A 16,998-nucleotide genomic window follows, 5' to 3' on the forward strand; every position below is an offset into this window, starting at 1 on the left:
TCACCTCTGCACTCCTGCCAAGATCTAACACTGTCAGAGAGATTCCCCAGGAAGCCCAGCTGGCTGCTGATTAATTCTTTTCTCACCTGAAGGCCCTACCCCAGTACTTTGTACTAAGATGGACGACATGGAAATGAAGATGGAGGGTCCAGGGAGCTTGGAATGATGGAAAGACCAGGAGTTCTAGAGTCTGGTGACCCCTCTGTGTAGTTACAGGACTGAGGACAAGTCACAGAGCATCAGTTTTCTCGTCTCTAAAACAGGTGGAGGTGGGAAGGGTGTAGCTCAGTGATAGAGTGTGTGCCTAGCACGCACAAGGTCCTGGGTTCAATTCCCAGTACCTTCATTAAAAATAAATAAATAGAAACCTAATTACCCCTCCTCCCAAAAATAAATTTTAATAAATGTGAAATTATAAAAAATGCCCCCCCAAAAGAATAAAAAATAAATAAATAAAAATAAAACTGGTGGAGACGATGCCCACCTCACAGAGGTGCTGTGAGGCTCGACTGGGGTAATGGACGTAGAATGACATGCTGACTGTAAAAATCTCAGGGGGGTGATGGTTAAAAAGAAACTGGGTCATTCCATAGAAGCTGTAAGATTTAAAAACCTGTAAGAAGAATAAAAACATCTACTGTGTGCCAGGCATTGTGCCAGGTGCTTTACAAATGTCATCTACATTCATTGTCACACAAAACCCTCCATGAACGAGGGTACATTAGAGAGGAGTGAGGCTCAAGGAGCTTCAGGACTTCACCAAAGTCACACAATTTGGTATTCAAGCCTGGCTCTGTCTGCTCCCCAAATCGATGTTGCTAATGACTGCACTAGAATTCTCAGTAAATCACACAAGGTTTGACCCAGAAGTCGGCTGTCTGTCTCCCAGAGCGGTTCCTTTCTGCTGTTTGTGCTTTCCTTCCAATGACAGTGAGCAGAAATGTTCCAGGCCCTTGACAGCTGCACTGATCACGGTTTGACTGGGGTACAGGATGGGTCTGTCACACGTGGTTGGAACGGCAGTGTCATGACCGCCACAGGTGAAGGCATCACCCAGCCTCCATCCCAGCCCTCTAACTCCCACACATGGCAGGGAAGGAAAGGAAAACAGCATCCCAGAACTTTCCAACATCCCCGCAGAGAGCGGCCACCCAACCGATGCTCGGTGTGTGTGCCAAGGATGAAAAACAGACACAGTACAGCCTGGTCACCTGCACCACTCAGCCATCACAACTTTCAGGATGGATTTGGACACTGCAGTGGGAAGGGTGGGAGGGGCTCGGACTCGGGTTTGTGGGGGACTCTGACTACAGCTGGGCAGGAACAGGACCCCTTTTGCTTGACTGCAAGAATGGTGGCCACTTCGAACAAGAAACAGAGAAACTCTTCTCTTGATAAACAGCCTGCACTAAATGGTCCAGGCAAGTTTCCCACTTTAAAGGAAACTGCAAAAGTTATCAGGCTGCAGTAAGACCAAAGTCTGAAATTATAAGGAAAATGACTTCACTGATGCTAAACACGGAACCACACCCAATATTTTCCCAAGGCATTTCTCTTAGGAAAACACGGATGGGTCTCCCTCCTGTGCCCACCCATTCCCAGGTGCTGGTGGGTTCGTTACACCTCCTGCTCCTCCGCCCTTCCTTGGCGCTTCACTTAGGAGATGGAGCTCCCTGTGAGGCCCAGGGAGGAGGCGACGGGTCTCCATCTGAGCCGGCCTGATCTGATCTTCTCTGGGCATAGCCTCTGCCCCTGGGAAGGGACATCAAATGCATTTCCAAACCAAGATCTGGCGGAACGAGACCCCTGCTGCCAGGCTTCTGCCTCCTTTGTGAGGAAGAGGCGTCTGCTGTAAGGCTTTAAAACTCGTGGCTAGAAACAAGGCTCAGCCTGGGAGATTTGCTCAAATGATGCACACACGGCAAACACACCACACAGTGGCCCTGCTGCCTAGAGCTCTGACTGCAAGTCACTGAATTGATTCAGAAAAAGGGGAGAGAAGCCCAGAAAACACAAGTTCAGGTACATGCCACGCAGAGGGAAGCTGAAAACCCAATTCCCCGTTTTCTTTCGCAAGGCGGCTGAGTTCAGACTCCCGGGGTTTAGTCAGGCGGGGAGCACGGCTCAGGCAGTGTTAGGCGGGAGGGCAGAACCACCGGCTACTCACGGGCCTCGAGCGCTGTATCTTGGGAGGCGGCGGGCGGGTGGGACGGAGTCTCTGTGGCTGCATTAAAGTGGAAACTTACGACATCAGTACACACGGAAACAGTTTGATGCATTTCCACACACGGCTGCAAGCATCCAGTCACCCAAGCTGCAGCCCGAGGGCCATGCTGGACGCCTCCTGCCCCCTCAGCTGGTCACTGGCTCCTGCACGTCCCATGTCTGAGGCCCTCCCCTCCGCCTCGGGCCTGGATCACTGTTATCCCCTCCTAACAGGGCCTCCTGCCTGGACCTCCTCCAGCAGGTCTCCACTTAGGCCAATGGGTAGCTTCTAAAACCCACTGTGACCCTGCCACACCCCAGTTTCGAGACCTCTGCTGCCCCCTCCTGTCCTGGGGCAACAGTTCAGCAAGGCCCTGGGCTGGCATTTCAAATCCTCCAAGACCTGGGCTCTGCCAAGCCCCACACAGACCCCTCACCTGGCAAGTGGCCCCAGGCCCTCATGCCAGTTTCCGCCGGCCCAGCAGGTGGAGTGACCCACCCCACCCCCATCTGCCTGGCAAACGTTAACTTGTCCTTCAAAGCTCTGCCCAGGTCACAAGCTGCCTTCAGTGCTCCCACTTATCCCCCACTATCACTCAGTATCTGCCCCACCCCACCCCACCCCACCCCTACCCCCAACTCTCCTTCAAATGTTCATGTCCTTGAGGGATTTATCCCTGTGCCTTGGGGGAAAAATGATCTGCTCAATGAAGTTCTGATGAACAAAAAAATTTGTACAAAATGCTTGGCTTCTGAACTCAGGATCTGACTAAAAATCAACAGCACACAGACCTCTTCACTCGCCCCTCAAACCCTTTATCTTGAGAGTTAAGCTTTGTTCTCTCAATGGCCCACCCATGTAGATGCCCTAACCAGTGGGGGAGATGGGTAGACAGAGAAAGGAGAGGAGAAGTCCACACTAGACCAAGGTCATGGACACACGGCCAACCCTGGGAGGCTTCCAGTGGGTTCCTCCCATTCAGCACTGCGGGTCACAGAGGTCCATCATTACGCCAAAGCCTAACCTGCACTGCCCACTACAGTGGTCACGCGTGGTCAGTCCAAACTAAGACATGCTGTACGTGTAAAATACACCTTGGATTTCAGACTTTGTTTGAAAAAGAATGTAAAACATCTCACAATTTTTTATATTGACAATATGTAAGAAAATATTTTGGGTATTTGGGTTAAATATATTATTAAAGTCAATCTTATCTCTTTTCACTTTTTTAAAATTACTAGAACATTTAGTAATTTTAAGTTACTAAAACATTTATGTGACTCACATGTGTGGCTCCTGTTACGTTGCTCTTGGACAGCACTCCAGAGCCTCTCCTGGTTGGAGCGGTCCTCCAGAGAGCAAACGTGTCTTAGAACCCATCCTCCACCCCAGACTCCTGGAGGGAGGGGCCGTGTCTCAGGTATCCCTGGATCCTTGGTGCCCAGCACAGGGCCTGTCAGTGTGGCCCACAGAGAAAGCTGACTGAAGGTCTTGATGGAGAACTGGGGTCCCTCATGGCGCAGAGAGCACATCTGGATGGAAATACACTCTGGCCTCCCAAGTCCTGTGCCGTTAGCTGGGAGTGTGCGCCAAGCCGTGCTCAGTGCCCCTTCTTCAGTGGGAGGCTACCTGGGGGGGCTGGGGATGCCACCCGGTGGGATGAGCATGGCGCCCGCAGGTGCACTGGCTGCTGCCCTGGTCCAGGTGCCCCACTCTCACCCCCAATTCCACTTCCCCCATCACCCTCAGCTTCCCTTGTTCTCAGCCACTCTGATTCTGGGTGACCTCCTCTAGCTCCAGAGCCCTCATCACTAGTCACCTCTGACCTGGCATCTCTGATTTCTCTCTCTGCCAGTCGGGTGGCAGGGTAGCTGTGTATTCAGGAGGTGGCCCCTGGGGTCAGACAGTCTCATACTGAACTCCAGTCTTCCACTGACTCTCTGGGTTCTGGTAGGCCTGCTATTTAACCATTCAAGCCTTACTTTCCTCATTTGTAAATGCAGGTGACAGCACTACCTTCTAGAGGGGGGGCTTTTAGGAAGATTCCAGAGGATGATTGCCATCATCTCTGCACAGTGCCGCCAGCAGACGCCAGCAACTATCACCATTAACAGGTTTCCCTGCTTCCACCCTCTCTCTTCCCAATCCACCTTCCACACTTATTCCAGAGGGGACTCAAAAAATACATGCCCAATCATGTCACTTGCCTGCCTAAATCATCTCAGTGGAAGGCCAGCATCTCCCAAGGAGTCTTCTGAAAAACATCATCCTGGAAGATGCACTGTATGAAGAAGAGAAGGGGGTTCCCTAGCCAGACAAGTCTGGGAAGTGCTGTCTCCTGCCTTGCTCTTTTTGCAGATTCATGGTGCTGGTGAGCACAGAAAAGGCTGCCAACTCTTGCAGCAAAAATGCCACCCTGCTCTCCCCACCTCTGTGGAAGGTATCTCTGGAGGGGGCACCCATACCATGGGTGCCCTAGGAAGCACCTAGCAGTGGGAAGTGAGTGGCTGCACACTCTTAAGTCCAGCTTTCTGATTTGATTACTTCTTTTGTAGTATTAAAATTGTGATAATTAAAATTAAAATGAAAAAAACCAAACCCACCCTAAATAGGCAAAACTCTATTTTTTTGTAAAAGTCCCAGTTCCCCTATTTCTTTGAACACAGACTCACCCTGTAACACCTGTTAGTATTCCCTGGAAAATGCTGCCTGACGTGTTCAAAGCCCGCCAGATTCTTGGGCCCGCCCATGAGCCCTGCAATGTCATCTCTGGTGCATCTCGCCCCTGACACCTGCCCTGCTCAGCCCCTTGCTCTCCTTGAAAGCTCAGGTGTTCCTGTGCTTTCATGACAGTCTCCTTGCCTGAAACACCTTCCATTTCCTTTTGTCTCGCCCTTTGCGCCTCTTCTTTATCACTTGGTTGTCTATCTCAAGTGCCACCTCCCCCAGGAGGCCCTCCCTGCCCTTCCCTGAGAGCATGGGTCACATGCTCTGTCCCTCCGCCCACTGTGTATTCATTCACAGTACACAGGCTGTAACTGTCAGCTCACTAATCTCATTTCTCTGTTTACCCTGGGGTCTAGTACGGTACTGGGTAAATAGTAAGTGCTCAGCAAAGATTTTTGGATGAAACTTCCTGGCACACACAGAAACTCAACAAATGTTAGTTCTCCAGATTCTCTGATTAATTTATTTTGCTTTGATGTCACCAGGAAGTGCTAGTTCTTTTGCAACTGAATTTATAAATGGTGGAAGGAAAGCAGCCTCTTGACCACACCCAACCTAAGCCTGTAGAGAAGCTAGCAGAGTAAACCAGGGGGATTTGCAGACACCAGGAAAGGGCAATGCGGTACAAATGTCCCGCGTTCCGCGCGAGGACCGCACTGCAGGGATGCCGGGTGTATTACAGCAGCTCTCTCGGTGCAAAGCGCACAGTAGACACGCTGCTAAGAAGTTTCTGCTTCTCAGGAGGGAGGGAGCAGTAGGGTTGCTAGGCGACGGGGGTTACAGTTTCCCAAAGATGCTGGGTGGCATGACAGTTGGGGACACAGGTTGGGGAGGGCTGAGTGCTCTGGAGACGATTAGAACAAGCCAGAGGGGTTGAGTGGTGGTGGGAAGAGGGGGTGAAGAGAGAAGCTAGGGAAGGAGCGACTCAACATACCATTTTCTAGAACACGGCTCCAGGGCCCAGGAAGCAGAACTGGGGAATAACTGAATGTGGGGCATTGACGACAGTGTGAGGTGAGGCCCCAGAAGACAGCAGAACTGGCCAGACACGGTGAAAGTCATCTCCATGAGCCAGGCCGCCCCACCCCCGCCTACACTCCCCAAGGCCTGCGGACAGCACCACGGCCTGAGCGCAGGAGCGCATCCTTCCACAGACAAGGAGACAGACTGCAGGGAGGTGAAGTGGCCTGTGCAAGGCCTCCGGCTGGTAATGGGGAAACCCGGGAGCGGGGCTCAGGCCCCTTGACTGCTAGAGGAAGAGGAGGAGAAACCAGAAGAGCCTTGGAGCAGAGAATCAAGAGGTCCGAGCACCTCTGCACAGCGAGCGTGTTGCGTGTGATCCTCAGTTGCCTGGCTACACTGACTGCTGTTACGTAAGTGAGTTCAAAAAGGCTGGGCCTTTGGCAGTCTTCTGCTAAGAAGAGTTCTGTTCAACAATTCATCTGGCACTTTCTGAGCTGAGCTGTGGCAGGCTGGATGGGCGTGCTGGAGGTTTCCGTGATCAACACAAGCACCTGCCTTCTTGAAGGTCATGTGTAGTCAGGAAGCAGATTGGCTCTCGCAGGTGGAAAGACTCCTCCCATGTATGGTGATGGAACAACTATGTGGGCCCCAGGCCCGGAGATTCCGGAGAGCAAGACACAGTCCTGTCCTCGAGGAATGTATGGCCTAGTGGAATTTGACCTACATCACGGAAAAATATCTTTCTTGGAGCGTAAAGAGCATTCGGGTGAAACTCCCAAGGCATATGCTTTGTGTTAGAAATACCCGTGTTCGTATCTTGGCTTTGTCATTTCCTAGCTGAGTTCAATGTTGGCTCTGCCATTTGGTGAGTTATTTAATCTAAGCCTCAGTTAACTTTTCTATAAAACGGTCATAACTCCCGAGTCACTAGCACTGATGCGAGGATGTCCCAAGAGTGCATCACCGCTGTGTGAGGCTCTGGTCCTGCTGATGAGATGAGACCATCCAATCCTCTGTCCTTTCCTTAGACCCACAGATCTCCCCAGAAGAGTCCCATGAACGTGAGGAGTATACTGTGAGCAAAGCACTGCTGGACGGGACTGGGCTTTAATCATCTCTTCTATTTACATGATGCATTTTCCTTTCAAAGCATTTCTACTTCTTTTCTTTCCTTTCAGCCTCACATACCCTGGTGAGGCAAGTTAGAGGAGGATTATTTCCCTACTGTAGAGGAAGGAAACAGGAAGCCCAGACAGGTTAAGTGATAGTATGAGGTCACACAGCTAGTAGCAGGAACTAAAACAAACAGGTATTCTTAGTCCACTGTGCTATCCTCGTCAACCCAAATTTCCAGCCATCTGGAATCCTTTTTGATTTGGTTTTTCTAATCCTTGTCCCTTCTGAAGTTAGACTCAGTCATTAGAGACCTGCACCTTAGAGAAAAGACTGCTGAAAGAATGACTGACACCCTCCCCTTTCTTATTTGAGCATCTCTTTCTGGTGCTTTACAAACGAGGCAAGTGTGTCAGTCATTCAGCAAACAGAGGAGTATAATTTGTACAGGCAAAGGGGCACACCAGTGAACAAGACATGGTCCTGCCCTCAAAGGGCCCCCACTCTGATGCAGGGGTTATAATGCCAGGGGACAGAGGGGTACTGAAGTCTGTGGAGGTAGGAAGGAGGGGCTCTTCTAGAGGATGGGGTGGTAGAGAATTCAGGTGCATGGGACGGGAACCACAGTGGTCCAACAAGACTAGAGTGAGGGTGAATATGAGGACACAGCTGGCCAGGAACTCGGAGAGGCTGGCGGGCGGAGGGTGGGGTGCGGGTCACATGATGTAAGGCCTTGACCATCAGGCTAAGAAGTGTGGAATTTCTCTGTGGGAGGGATTTAGGTGGGGAGGGACAGATCAGAGGCCTTGGTGTCCTTGGCATAGAAGACAGAGGGGAGGAGGATGGGTGGGCTTCTAAGGACGGACACTCCCCTTCTGGCCACGGGGGCCTGCCCAGTCCTCCATGTTGTCAACTCACCAGCTGGCCATGTGACTGCTGGGAGACCTGAACACGAGAGGGTAAGCCCCAAAGCGTGATTGACATGGAAGTCCCAGAGAGGAAAGGAACCCTTTGGCCTCTGCCAGTGTCTGCCTGGCCCTCAGCGTTTATATCTGTCAGCTGTGTGGGCCAGGTGAGTATGCTCATTGGCTATGAAACCCACATTTATGAGGACAGCATCTGATTTGCAGTTAATTTGTTGATGCAGCAAAACACATTGTTTTCAAAAGGTCAGGAGGGGAAGCCGTGTTGAAATATCAACTTAATTACCTGGGCGGCATGGATGAGCGGGCGCCCTGCACGGGGCTGCAGGGTGGAAGATGCTCGACTGCCAGGCGCTGACTTGGGGCAGAGTGCGAAGTGTGTGTGTGGGGTGGCAGCAGGGGTGGCCTGTGCGGTGGGCACAGCCGATGCTCTTCTGGGCCGCTGTGTCCAACGCCTAAGCAGGTCACCTGCTAGCACTGGGAACCCTCATGCTGGGAACGAAGGTCACTACTACGTTTCACAGACGAGGGAAGGCGAAGACTGGCTCAGGGTCACATCTAGCAGTGGACGACTGGCCTTCAGAAGAGGGTCAAAGAGCTCATCTCAAGTTAACTGTGTGTTGGGGCAGGGGTCCTGATGCACATGGGAGGGACCGGCTGTTTGGGAACCGAGGTGTGGATTTCCTCAGCCCCCACAGAGGACACACCTTGGTCAATCCCTTCAACATCCTTTCAAGATCAGAATCAGCATCCCCATTTCACCCCTGAGAAAGGAGGCTCAGGGAGAGGGGACAGGAGCCACCCAAGGCCACACAGAAGGTGAAATGTCAAAGTAGGTAGGATGACAGGCTGGACCCCAAGTGGGGACTGGGTCTGGGGAAGGGGATAGAAGCACAGAGATGCCTGAGGCCACAGGGACGAAGGGGCTTCATTGAAGGCCAAGGGCTACGCATGCAACCTGCCTGAGGCAGCAGCCAGGGCTCCCTCAGCTCCCCTTCCTGAGCGCCGGAGAAGGTGGGGTATGGCTGATGGCAGCTGGAGGCCGGAGAACAGTGGCCTCCAAGGGCAGCTGCAAAGGGGGTCCCAGATCCTTTGGGTCTGAACGTGTTCTCAACTGTCCATTTTTTATCAGACTCCCATCTAGTATGTGGGGAGGGCCTGGCATTCCCCAGAGGGGAGGCTGGGTAGACGCTGGGGGTTTCTCTGTCCCAGGGACGTGTCCTAACCAGGTACGCAGCCAGGAATGGAGAGTGTGAAAGAGAAAACTCACAATTAAGCTCTGTCACTGTTTAACAAGGGAAGAGTTCACCTGGTTAATTCTCCTGGCTAGTAACTGCATCAATGCTCTGACCTGTGCGTGAAACGGCCCCTGGTGCGAGAGGAAGACAAAGCTTTCTGTGGCTTTGCAAAGGGCCTCTGGGCTGAGAGCAAGGCTCCACTACTCCTCAGGAAGGGAAAGCCACTATTATGCAAGGTATGGAAATAAAAGAGGGCTTCTTTTGATAGGTCTCCAAAAAGGAGTGTATTGAAGCTATATTTGTGTGGAGTGTCTTCTTTGAAATGCCCAACCAGCTCTCTCGGGCACAGCTCTCGCCTGTCCCCCAGCTTCTGTCATTATCTCGAATCCGCTCATCCACACTTGATAGAGCTGATCCTGCTTGTTGGGGAGGATCAAATGCCTGCCTTCGCTTCAGAGTGTCAGCAAGGATGGCTGGAGAGGGCCGGGCATGGTGTCCGCCAGCACTCGCTCTGTGCCAACAGCACCAGGCAGGCCCTGGGTCCTCAGAGGGGATCCCGGGGTCCTCGGGCCCTGAAGCACCTGCAGGGGTACGTCTCAGCTCCAGGCTATAACCTAGGAGGGGTGCTTCTCGCAAGATGCTGTACAGGATGGACTTCCATCATGGCTGAGGAAGACGTTTCCATCCTGCCCACACACAGTGGCAAAGAGGTGCTTCTTTGTGGCATATGGAGGTTGGGAGAGGCCTCATCCTGGATCATCCTCGACGGGCCAGATGTTACCTAGAATATCCCAGTCAGCCTCAGTCTGGATAGAGGCGCTGCCATGATCCCTCCTGCCCAAATTCACATGACACTTTAGGAAGCTGGTGGGGCCGGCTTTTGGGCCCTGGTTGTCAGACTCCGGAGGGAGGTTCCCATGTGCCTGCAACTCGCCGTCCCGAGGCACCTTCTGTGAGGGGGTGTTGGGGACCGAGGTGGCCCTCGAAGAAAAGCCACAGTGCCTGCCGTCAGGCCTGTCTGCCATCATCTCTGCAGAGGGGGTGCCCAGAACTCAGCCGCCCCAATGAGTCTCCTTGCGAGGCCACTCTCTCAGCTGGGTCCGGGCACTTTCTTTGCAGGGCGTGAGTGCTGAGCTGAAAGGCGGCTCAGTCTGGTCGTGAAGAGCAGTGCATTCTTCCCCGATGTTGACAGGAGTAGTATTTTGTAGTGGTGCTGGTTAATTTGTAGTGGCATTTGTGGTTTGAAGCCTTGTCAAGATCCCTGATTACTTCCCGTGCAAGGAGCTCGGCTGACGGGGAAGTTCACATGCTGAACAAAAGCAGCGAGGCGGCTGTGAGGGAAGGCGGTGAGGGGGCCGGGTGACCCCGTCCGCTTGGGGGACAGAGGCGGGGGGGTGGGGTGGGGGGAGGGAGGAGGGCCAGCAGTGGGATGGGGGAGGGGCGCCTTTTGTTTTGAGTCAGGTGCAGCTGCTTGGTCTGAATAGGTGGCATCCCATTGGTGGCCCGAGGTCAGGCAGCAGATGCGGCCATGGCCGGGCAGGGGCAGGGAGCCTTGCTGACACATGCCATTCTCTGCCCAGACAGAAGCTGGAGGCAGGGGCTGCCCTGCTACCTACACTGGGGCAGCCATCTGGGATGCCATCAAGGGTGCCTGGGTGACATTCCCAGGAGGTGAGGGATGCTAGGAGGGGCTTCCAGATGTTGGGAGGGAGAATCCCCTTCTGATAGCAGCAGGGGGTGCTGTTTTGCGGCACTTGCTATGGACCAGGCCCTGTGTTAAAAGCTCTACCTGTGAGGTCTCTAATGATCTCCACAGCCCTGCAGAGAAGGTAAAACCCCATTTGGCAGATGAAGAAACTGAGGCTGCATGGCTCAGTGACTAGCCCAGGCCAGGCTTCACCACTAGCAGGTGGCAGAGCCAAGATGCAGGCCCAGGTGTGTCTGACCCCAAAGAGCCCACACTCCTTCCATCAGACCCGATACACAAGTGGCAGAAGGAAGATGCTGAAACTTGTCCCCTGAGAATGAGGGTGCTCCCCTCTCCCTTTGGAGTTCTTCCCCCCATATCCTGCAAGCTTTTTGTCTTGCTAAGTCTGTTCTGACCACACAGAAAGGTTTGTTTTTGCAGCCGCCTACATTTCACCAGGCCCATGTCCTGACTTGGGGAGGGTTTGCTCAGTGCATTTAAGGGCCAGGGCCAGCTCAGCAAAACCAAGGCTAATTTATCATCTCTGGAATGATGTCCACCCCAAGCAGTACACCACTAGGAAATTAAAATAAAGATCTTCTCCTGATTTTGCAGTTGTACAGATAGGATCACACAGTGCCTCTGGAAAGGGAGTCTGGTGATTATGCCGGCCTCCACACTGCCCTCCCTACCACCAACGTCCCCCTGGTCCACTTGCGGTTTGGTAGACAGTCCTCAGCAGGCCATTCAAGACCCAGTCCCTGGCCCACCAGCTCCATGCCCCACCCCACCACAAGCAGCCCTTTCCCCAGCCCTATAAAGACCTGCCCTGCTGCTCACGTGCCATGACCCTTCACGATGCACGGGCTTATGCTGGTGCCCTTCCCGCACCTGCCTTCCTGATAGATTCAGCTCAGCGCTCAAGCCTGTGTCCCTTCCCCAGAAGCCGTCCCTCTCTTCCTGGTTGGATGGAGCTGGGCTTCTTTCTTCTGTCCCTCCCCTAAAGACAGTGGACTTCTTGAGGGTGTCTTGGTCACATCTGGACCCCGCGCTCTCGGCACGAGGCCTGCACATGGTCAGGGCAAAGTAAATGCTCATCCAAGACTGTGGGACCGGCCTCAAGTGATCAGTGAGGCCATCGCCCAGCATTTGACTAATGTGGACCAACTAGTCGTCCTCCCCGTCACTGAGTCACACCGTTCACAAGGCTGGCAACGTTTCTGATCAGGAATGGCATGCTTCTGATCAGGAAAAACTCCCAACCTAGAGGTATCTTGGCTAACAGGTTGAGCCCCAAGGCCACCCTAAAAAGCAAGAGACTTTTTGAGTAGAATGCAAAAGTGGGAAGCTCAGATGTGAAATAGCCCCCAATTTCCCCAGTGTCTGTTAAAGACAGACAGACAGGTTCGCCAGACAGAGGTATTTTTTTTTTCCTTCCCTTGGAACAAATGGATGGAGAACCTGGTTTTAAAATTCCTGGACCCTGGAATACATTTCTATCTGTGTCAAAGTCTGGCCCTCCACCGCCTCAGCAGAGTTTAAAATCCTAGCTAATAGGTTAACAACTGTTTTTCTTCAGCTTCAAATGAAGAATATCAGAAGGCTGGGGGATATGCAGCTCTCCAATTTGTACGGACTGCACACAGCTCCCTGCAACGTGTGTTTGACAGGACTGACATTTTGTACCGCTGTGAGATGGGAAAACGTGTGACATTTTTATTCATGGTGGCGTACGCCCTTGTAATGATCAGCTCTGGTCGATGTGCTTACCGCAGCAGCCCCAGAGCCCTCGGAGAACAAACAGGAACCCAAGGTGCCAGCAGTTCGACTGCCTTATTAAACACCGCCAGGATCCTAACGAAGACCAACTGCTGGAAAATCTCACTGTCAAATCCTCAAGGACATTGTCAGCGCACAGCTAACTGCATATATTTTTCATTTAAAATACTGAAATCCAGCATTGTGCCATTACACCGAGGGGAGGGGCGCCCACTCCAGCGGCCATTCTGTCAGCTGCTTCATTGGAGCTCCAGATGCTGGAGCCAAATGCCCAGTGGGGTTCAGGGCTCAAAAAGGGGCAGCAGGGATGGAAACTGACTTTCTGAAAGCCCAGCCCGACCCTCAGGGTGAAAGGCTGAAAGTTATAGGGCTCTGGTGAGAGTCACTTGGAAAGTTGACCCACAGGTTCCCTCCTAAGCCTGAGCGAATCTGCATAATGAGAAAACCTGTTCCCCACAGCCAGCCGTCTTCCTCCTGTAGGCGCAAACCATCACACCTGCACCTTGGTACTAATCAGCCTTCTGCTTGGCGGCAGACCTTAAGACATCTGCAGGAACACACGGCCGTGGTAGGTTTCACACCTTGGCAGCAAGGCTGTGTGTCAAGGTGCCCACCTGCAATCTCACCGCTTGCCTCGATTCGAGGGCCTCAGGGTCAGCGTGCAGGAGGACCCCCTCCCTCTGGAGGTCACTTCGAATGCTGATGCACACGTATGGACGGAAGCCAATCACACGGCAGACCTCGGAGCTTTCCGTGGCTGTTACTTGGGGTGGTTTGGTTGTGGCTGCACACACTAGCATACTGATGTATTTATTTCGTAAGTATGTATTATTTATGCAGTGCCTCTGTTCCCATACTCCAGCCCTGATGCACCAAGACACACTCTGCTATTTATTTATGGGGTCCTTGGCGTAACAGGCCTAACAAAATGCCTGTGTGTGGTTCTTGCAGGTTTGCAACAAACCCTAAGTGGCTGGCTAAACAACTGGATGTTCTCCATCTATCATGGGCAGAGGCTTGCATTTTAAAGTTGGTTTAGGATAATACTGGGCATCAGCCTTGGCAGAAATGCCCTGGGACGCTGAAGAGTTGGCAACCCAGAGAGAAGGAGCCCTAACACTGCACACCCTGGGAGGGGGCCAGGGGTAGAGTAAGCCGTGGTACCCTGGTTACAGGCCCTGGAGCGAAGAGAAAAAGGAAGGCAGATGGTAGCCAGCCTTGGGGCAAAAGCAGGACAGCTAGGGTGGAGGTTACTGTACCGTCTCCTCCCAACCAGCCATTCTGTCCCTCCACAGAGCCTTTCACCATTGACCCCATCCATCCCAACAGACATTCCTTTCACCACGGGCCGAGCCTCAAATCTCATTAGAGCCTGCTGGCTGGAGGAACAGAAATGTAGCTTGTGTCCAGCCCTGTGCCACTCCACGGTGAAACTCAATAGCTCCCACGGAGGACATCCAGTGAACCACGGGTTCTGTCTATGTGGTCCCCCAGACCTCTCTCCAACCTTGCCCTCAACTTCACCCCTAGAAGCAGCATCGCAGCTCAGGCTCACATGAGCTCTCATCTGAGTGCTGGCAGCATCACTAGTGGTCTCGTGGCCTCACCTACTTCCACCCTTCCTGTGGTGGGAATTCCCAGAGTAAATGTTCCCAGGTGCCATTCCCTCTAATGTAACCCCTCACTGGCTCCTGACACCCACGAGATACGATTCAAGCTCCCCCAAGACTTGGCCCCTGTCCACCTCTGCAGTTTAGCTCCTGGCCCTCACTAGCTGCCTCCTGGCCTGGTCCTTCCCCATGCTAGTCCCCCGCTTCTCTGAGGAGTCACACTCTCTTCTCCTTTGTTTGTGTCCTTCTCTTTACCTGGAATGCCCTCCTCCTCTGGCTTCGCCTGATTTACAACTCATCTTACAAGATTCAGCAGAAATGTCACCTCCACTGAGAAGCCTGCCCTGGTTCCCCTAGACATCCTCAGGACTCCTCTCGAGCCAGTACATCTATACCATTAGCAGTTCTCTTTCCATCTGGTTTGTTCACTGTCTCTCCCAGACAATGAGTGCCATGAAGGCAAGACACATGTCTCATTCCTTTGTAACCCTGGGGACTTGGACAGGGCTTGGCATTTGACATGCCTCATGATATGGTGAATAAATGAAGAAAGGAATTAATGAGGGCCTAAAAAAGTAACTCAGAGTTCTGCCTGGCAAAAAACTCTGAGGCTTCAGTACTTTTAATCACAGAGATAGTGGGACAGCAGGGGAAGGGGAATTCTCAGCTGGTCATCATGGTTTGGGCAACAGAAAGTGTTGGGTAGACAGTTCTGGGGTGAAAGCATCCTCTGTCCTGCCTGGTGTCTGTCGAGAGAACTACCCCCTGGTCAGCACACCTGGAGGGTCACGGTCTCCTGCCGATTGCATCACTCCACCTGGCCTCCCGAGGCACCATCTTGCCAAAGCTCAACCCACTGTCCCTCTGGAAACATTCGCAATCAAACTCTCCAGAAAGTGCAAACAGGGATCTACTGAGAAGGGGTTAGGGACTGGGGCATCCCAAGGAAGGCCATGAGGTGACCATGACCATGGAACCATGTGTCTGATGGGCAGCAACACCTGTGAAATTCAGTTTAAACTGCTTCCAGGCAATGTTCATCCCCCATCACACTCTGCATTTTAAGTGGGATATAATCAACGATCCCTTGGGAGAAGTCCCTGTTATATATTCTCTTTTAGTACTTTTATTATATTTAAAAATTCTTTGCAGTATAAACGAAATGTGATAGAATATTCCAGAAGACATGGACCTAAGCAGACTGACAATAAAAAGAACCCAGCAAAAACAATGACCTAAACTAGGGACACGGTCAGTGCAGTCTCAGATCAAGTGTGCAAGAGGCTGGCAAGCTGCCTCTGCTGCCAGCACCACCAAGCTGCCCCAGGTCAGGTGAGCTGGACGGGATGGTAGAGGCCAGGGTTTTGAATCTGAAGCCATCCTACCAGGAGGAGGATTAGGGTAGGGCCCTTGACCCTCATGGAAAGTGGGGCAGTCATGGTTCCTCTTGCATCATTTGGGGAAAATGATGTGAGGAAATGCAAACTCCGCCTGAGCACTCTGCCCAGCACCCAGCAGACACTCAGAAGGGCAGCATATCTGCTGTCCTTACCCCTGTGTTAAGGAATCCGGGGCTCTGTTAGGTTCACCCTGGGGAGAAAGCAAAGTCTCAAATCTCAGCAGCAGCCATTGATCTTAGCCAGGAGTGAAAGGAGAAGCAGAACAGAGGGACCTTGACCTCCCTGGCCACCCTAAGCCATGCTGCTGGATTCTAAGCATGCCCCAAACTACTGGCAGCCACAACCAGATACCCTAGGAAGCAGATGGAACTGATACAGAAGGCTCGATGGGAGGGGTATGGTGAGGGAAGGGCCTGGGTCTAGCACCAGGTAGACCTGGTTTGGAAATCTTGCTCTGCCACCTACTGTGTGACCTTGGGCCAGCTGCATAACTTCTCTGAGCATCACCTTTCTGAGGATAATAATAACTGTCTTGGTCTCATAAGGTAGTTGAGAAGATTTAGTGGGTTGATGCTTATGGAGGGGCCTGGCTCACAGGAGGTCTGCATGAGAATGAAAACCAACCTGATCCATCTGACCCCTCCTTGTCTTGCCACCTCTCAGTTAGTCCTTGTCATCCCTTCCCCTGAGCACAGCCAGGCTGATCATTTATCTAGTCCACAGAAGGGCTCAGGACTGATGGGGGACAACGTGACGGGCAGCTCCTGGCACAGCACTCCTGTGGCCACGGTGTGGGGACACCCTGCACCGCCAGTGACACTGAGCTGACTCTCCTCGAGGGTTGTGTTTGTGGGATAGAATTTATTCTCAATATTTTATGTTTTATTTCCCCTTCCCTACTGTGATAAACTCTCCACCTTTGGCACAGAGAATTCTAATCTGAGAAAATGCCTCCTCTGGTCTCGCTGAATCAGATTTCCTGCTCTTGTCCTGCTGGGCTCAATATCTCCCTGGCAGGGAGCTGGATTCCGATCCGCTCTGGCACAGACCTTAAAAGAAATGCTGTTTTTAGGCTCTGGTCAGTCCTCTGGCAAAGAGATCCTGCTGTCATACTGGTGAATGTAGACAGGCTCAGGGGACGCAGGAGGCCTGTCACTCACGCTCGGCACGGCACGTAGGGGTCCTGAAGTGAACACAGGAACTGCCGAACAACAGCTGTCCCCTTTTTTGGTTTCCCTGCCCTGCTGAGTTGACTGGCCACTCAAGGGCACAGGGAGTGTGCAGGGCTGCCCTCACCTTCTCCATGACCCACCGCCTTCCATGTATTCACCACTCACCACTTTGTGCCCCAG

At 52.6% G+C, this 16,998-nt stretch overlaps 1 protein-coding gene across 7 annotated transcripts in view; it reads right to left on the reverse strand.

The window, feature by feature from the left end:
- Positions 1 to 16,998, reverse strand: part of DENND1A (DENN domain containing 1A) — a 470,473-nt gene that overhangs the window by 24,009 nt on the left and 429,466 nt on the right. For 5 of the 7 annotated variants that reach the window (XM_074362200.1, XM_074362198.1, XM_074362194.1 and 2 more), the window contains one exon: positions 2,168 to 2,224. The exons of the other annotated variants lie outside the window; for them this stretch is intronic. In XM_074362200.1, the coding sequence (XP_074218301.1) occupies positions 2,168 to 2,224 (57 nt within the window). The remainder of the gene's footprint in view (positions 1 to 2,167; positions 2,225 to 16,998) is intronic. 7 annotated transcript variants of the gene reach the window in all.

The sequence above is a fragment of the Camelus bactrianus genome, chromosome 4, assembly GCF_048773025.1.
Source record: "Camelus bactrianus isolate YW-2024 breed Bactrian camel chromosome 4, ASM4877302v1, whole genome shotgun sequence".
Classification (NCBI taxonomy): domain Eukaryota; kingdom Metazoa; phylum Chordata; class Mammalia; order Artiodactyla; family Camelidae; genus Camelus; species Camelus bactrianus.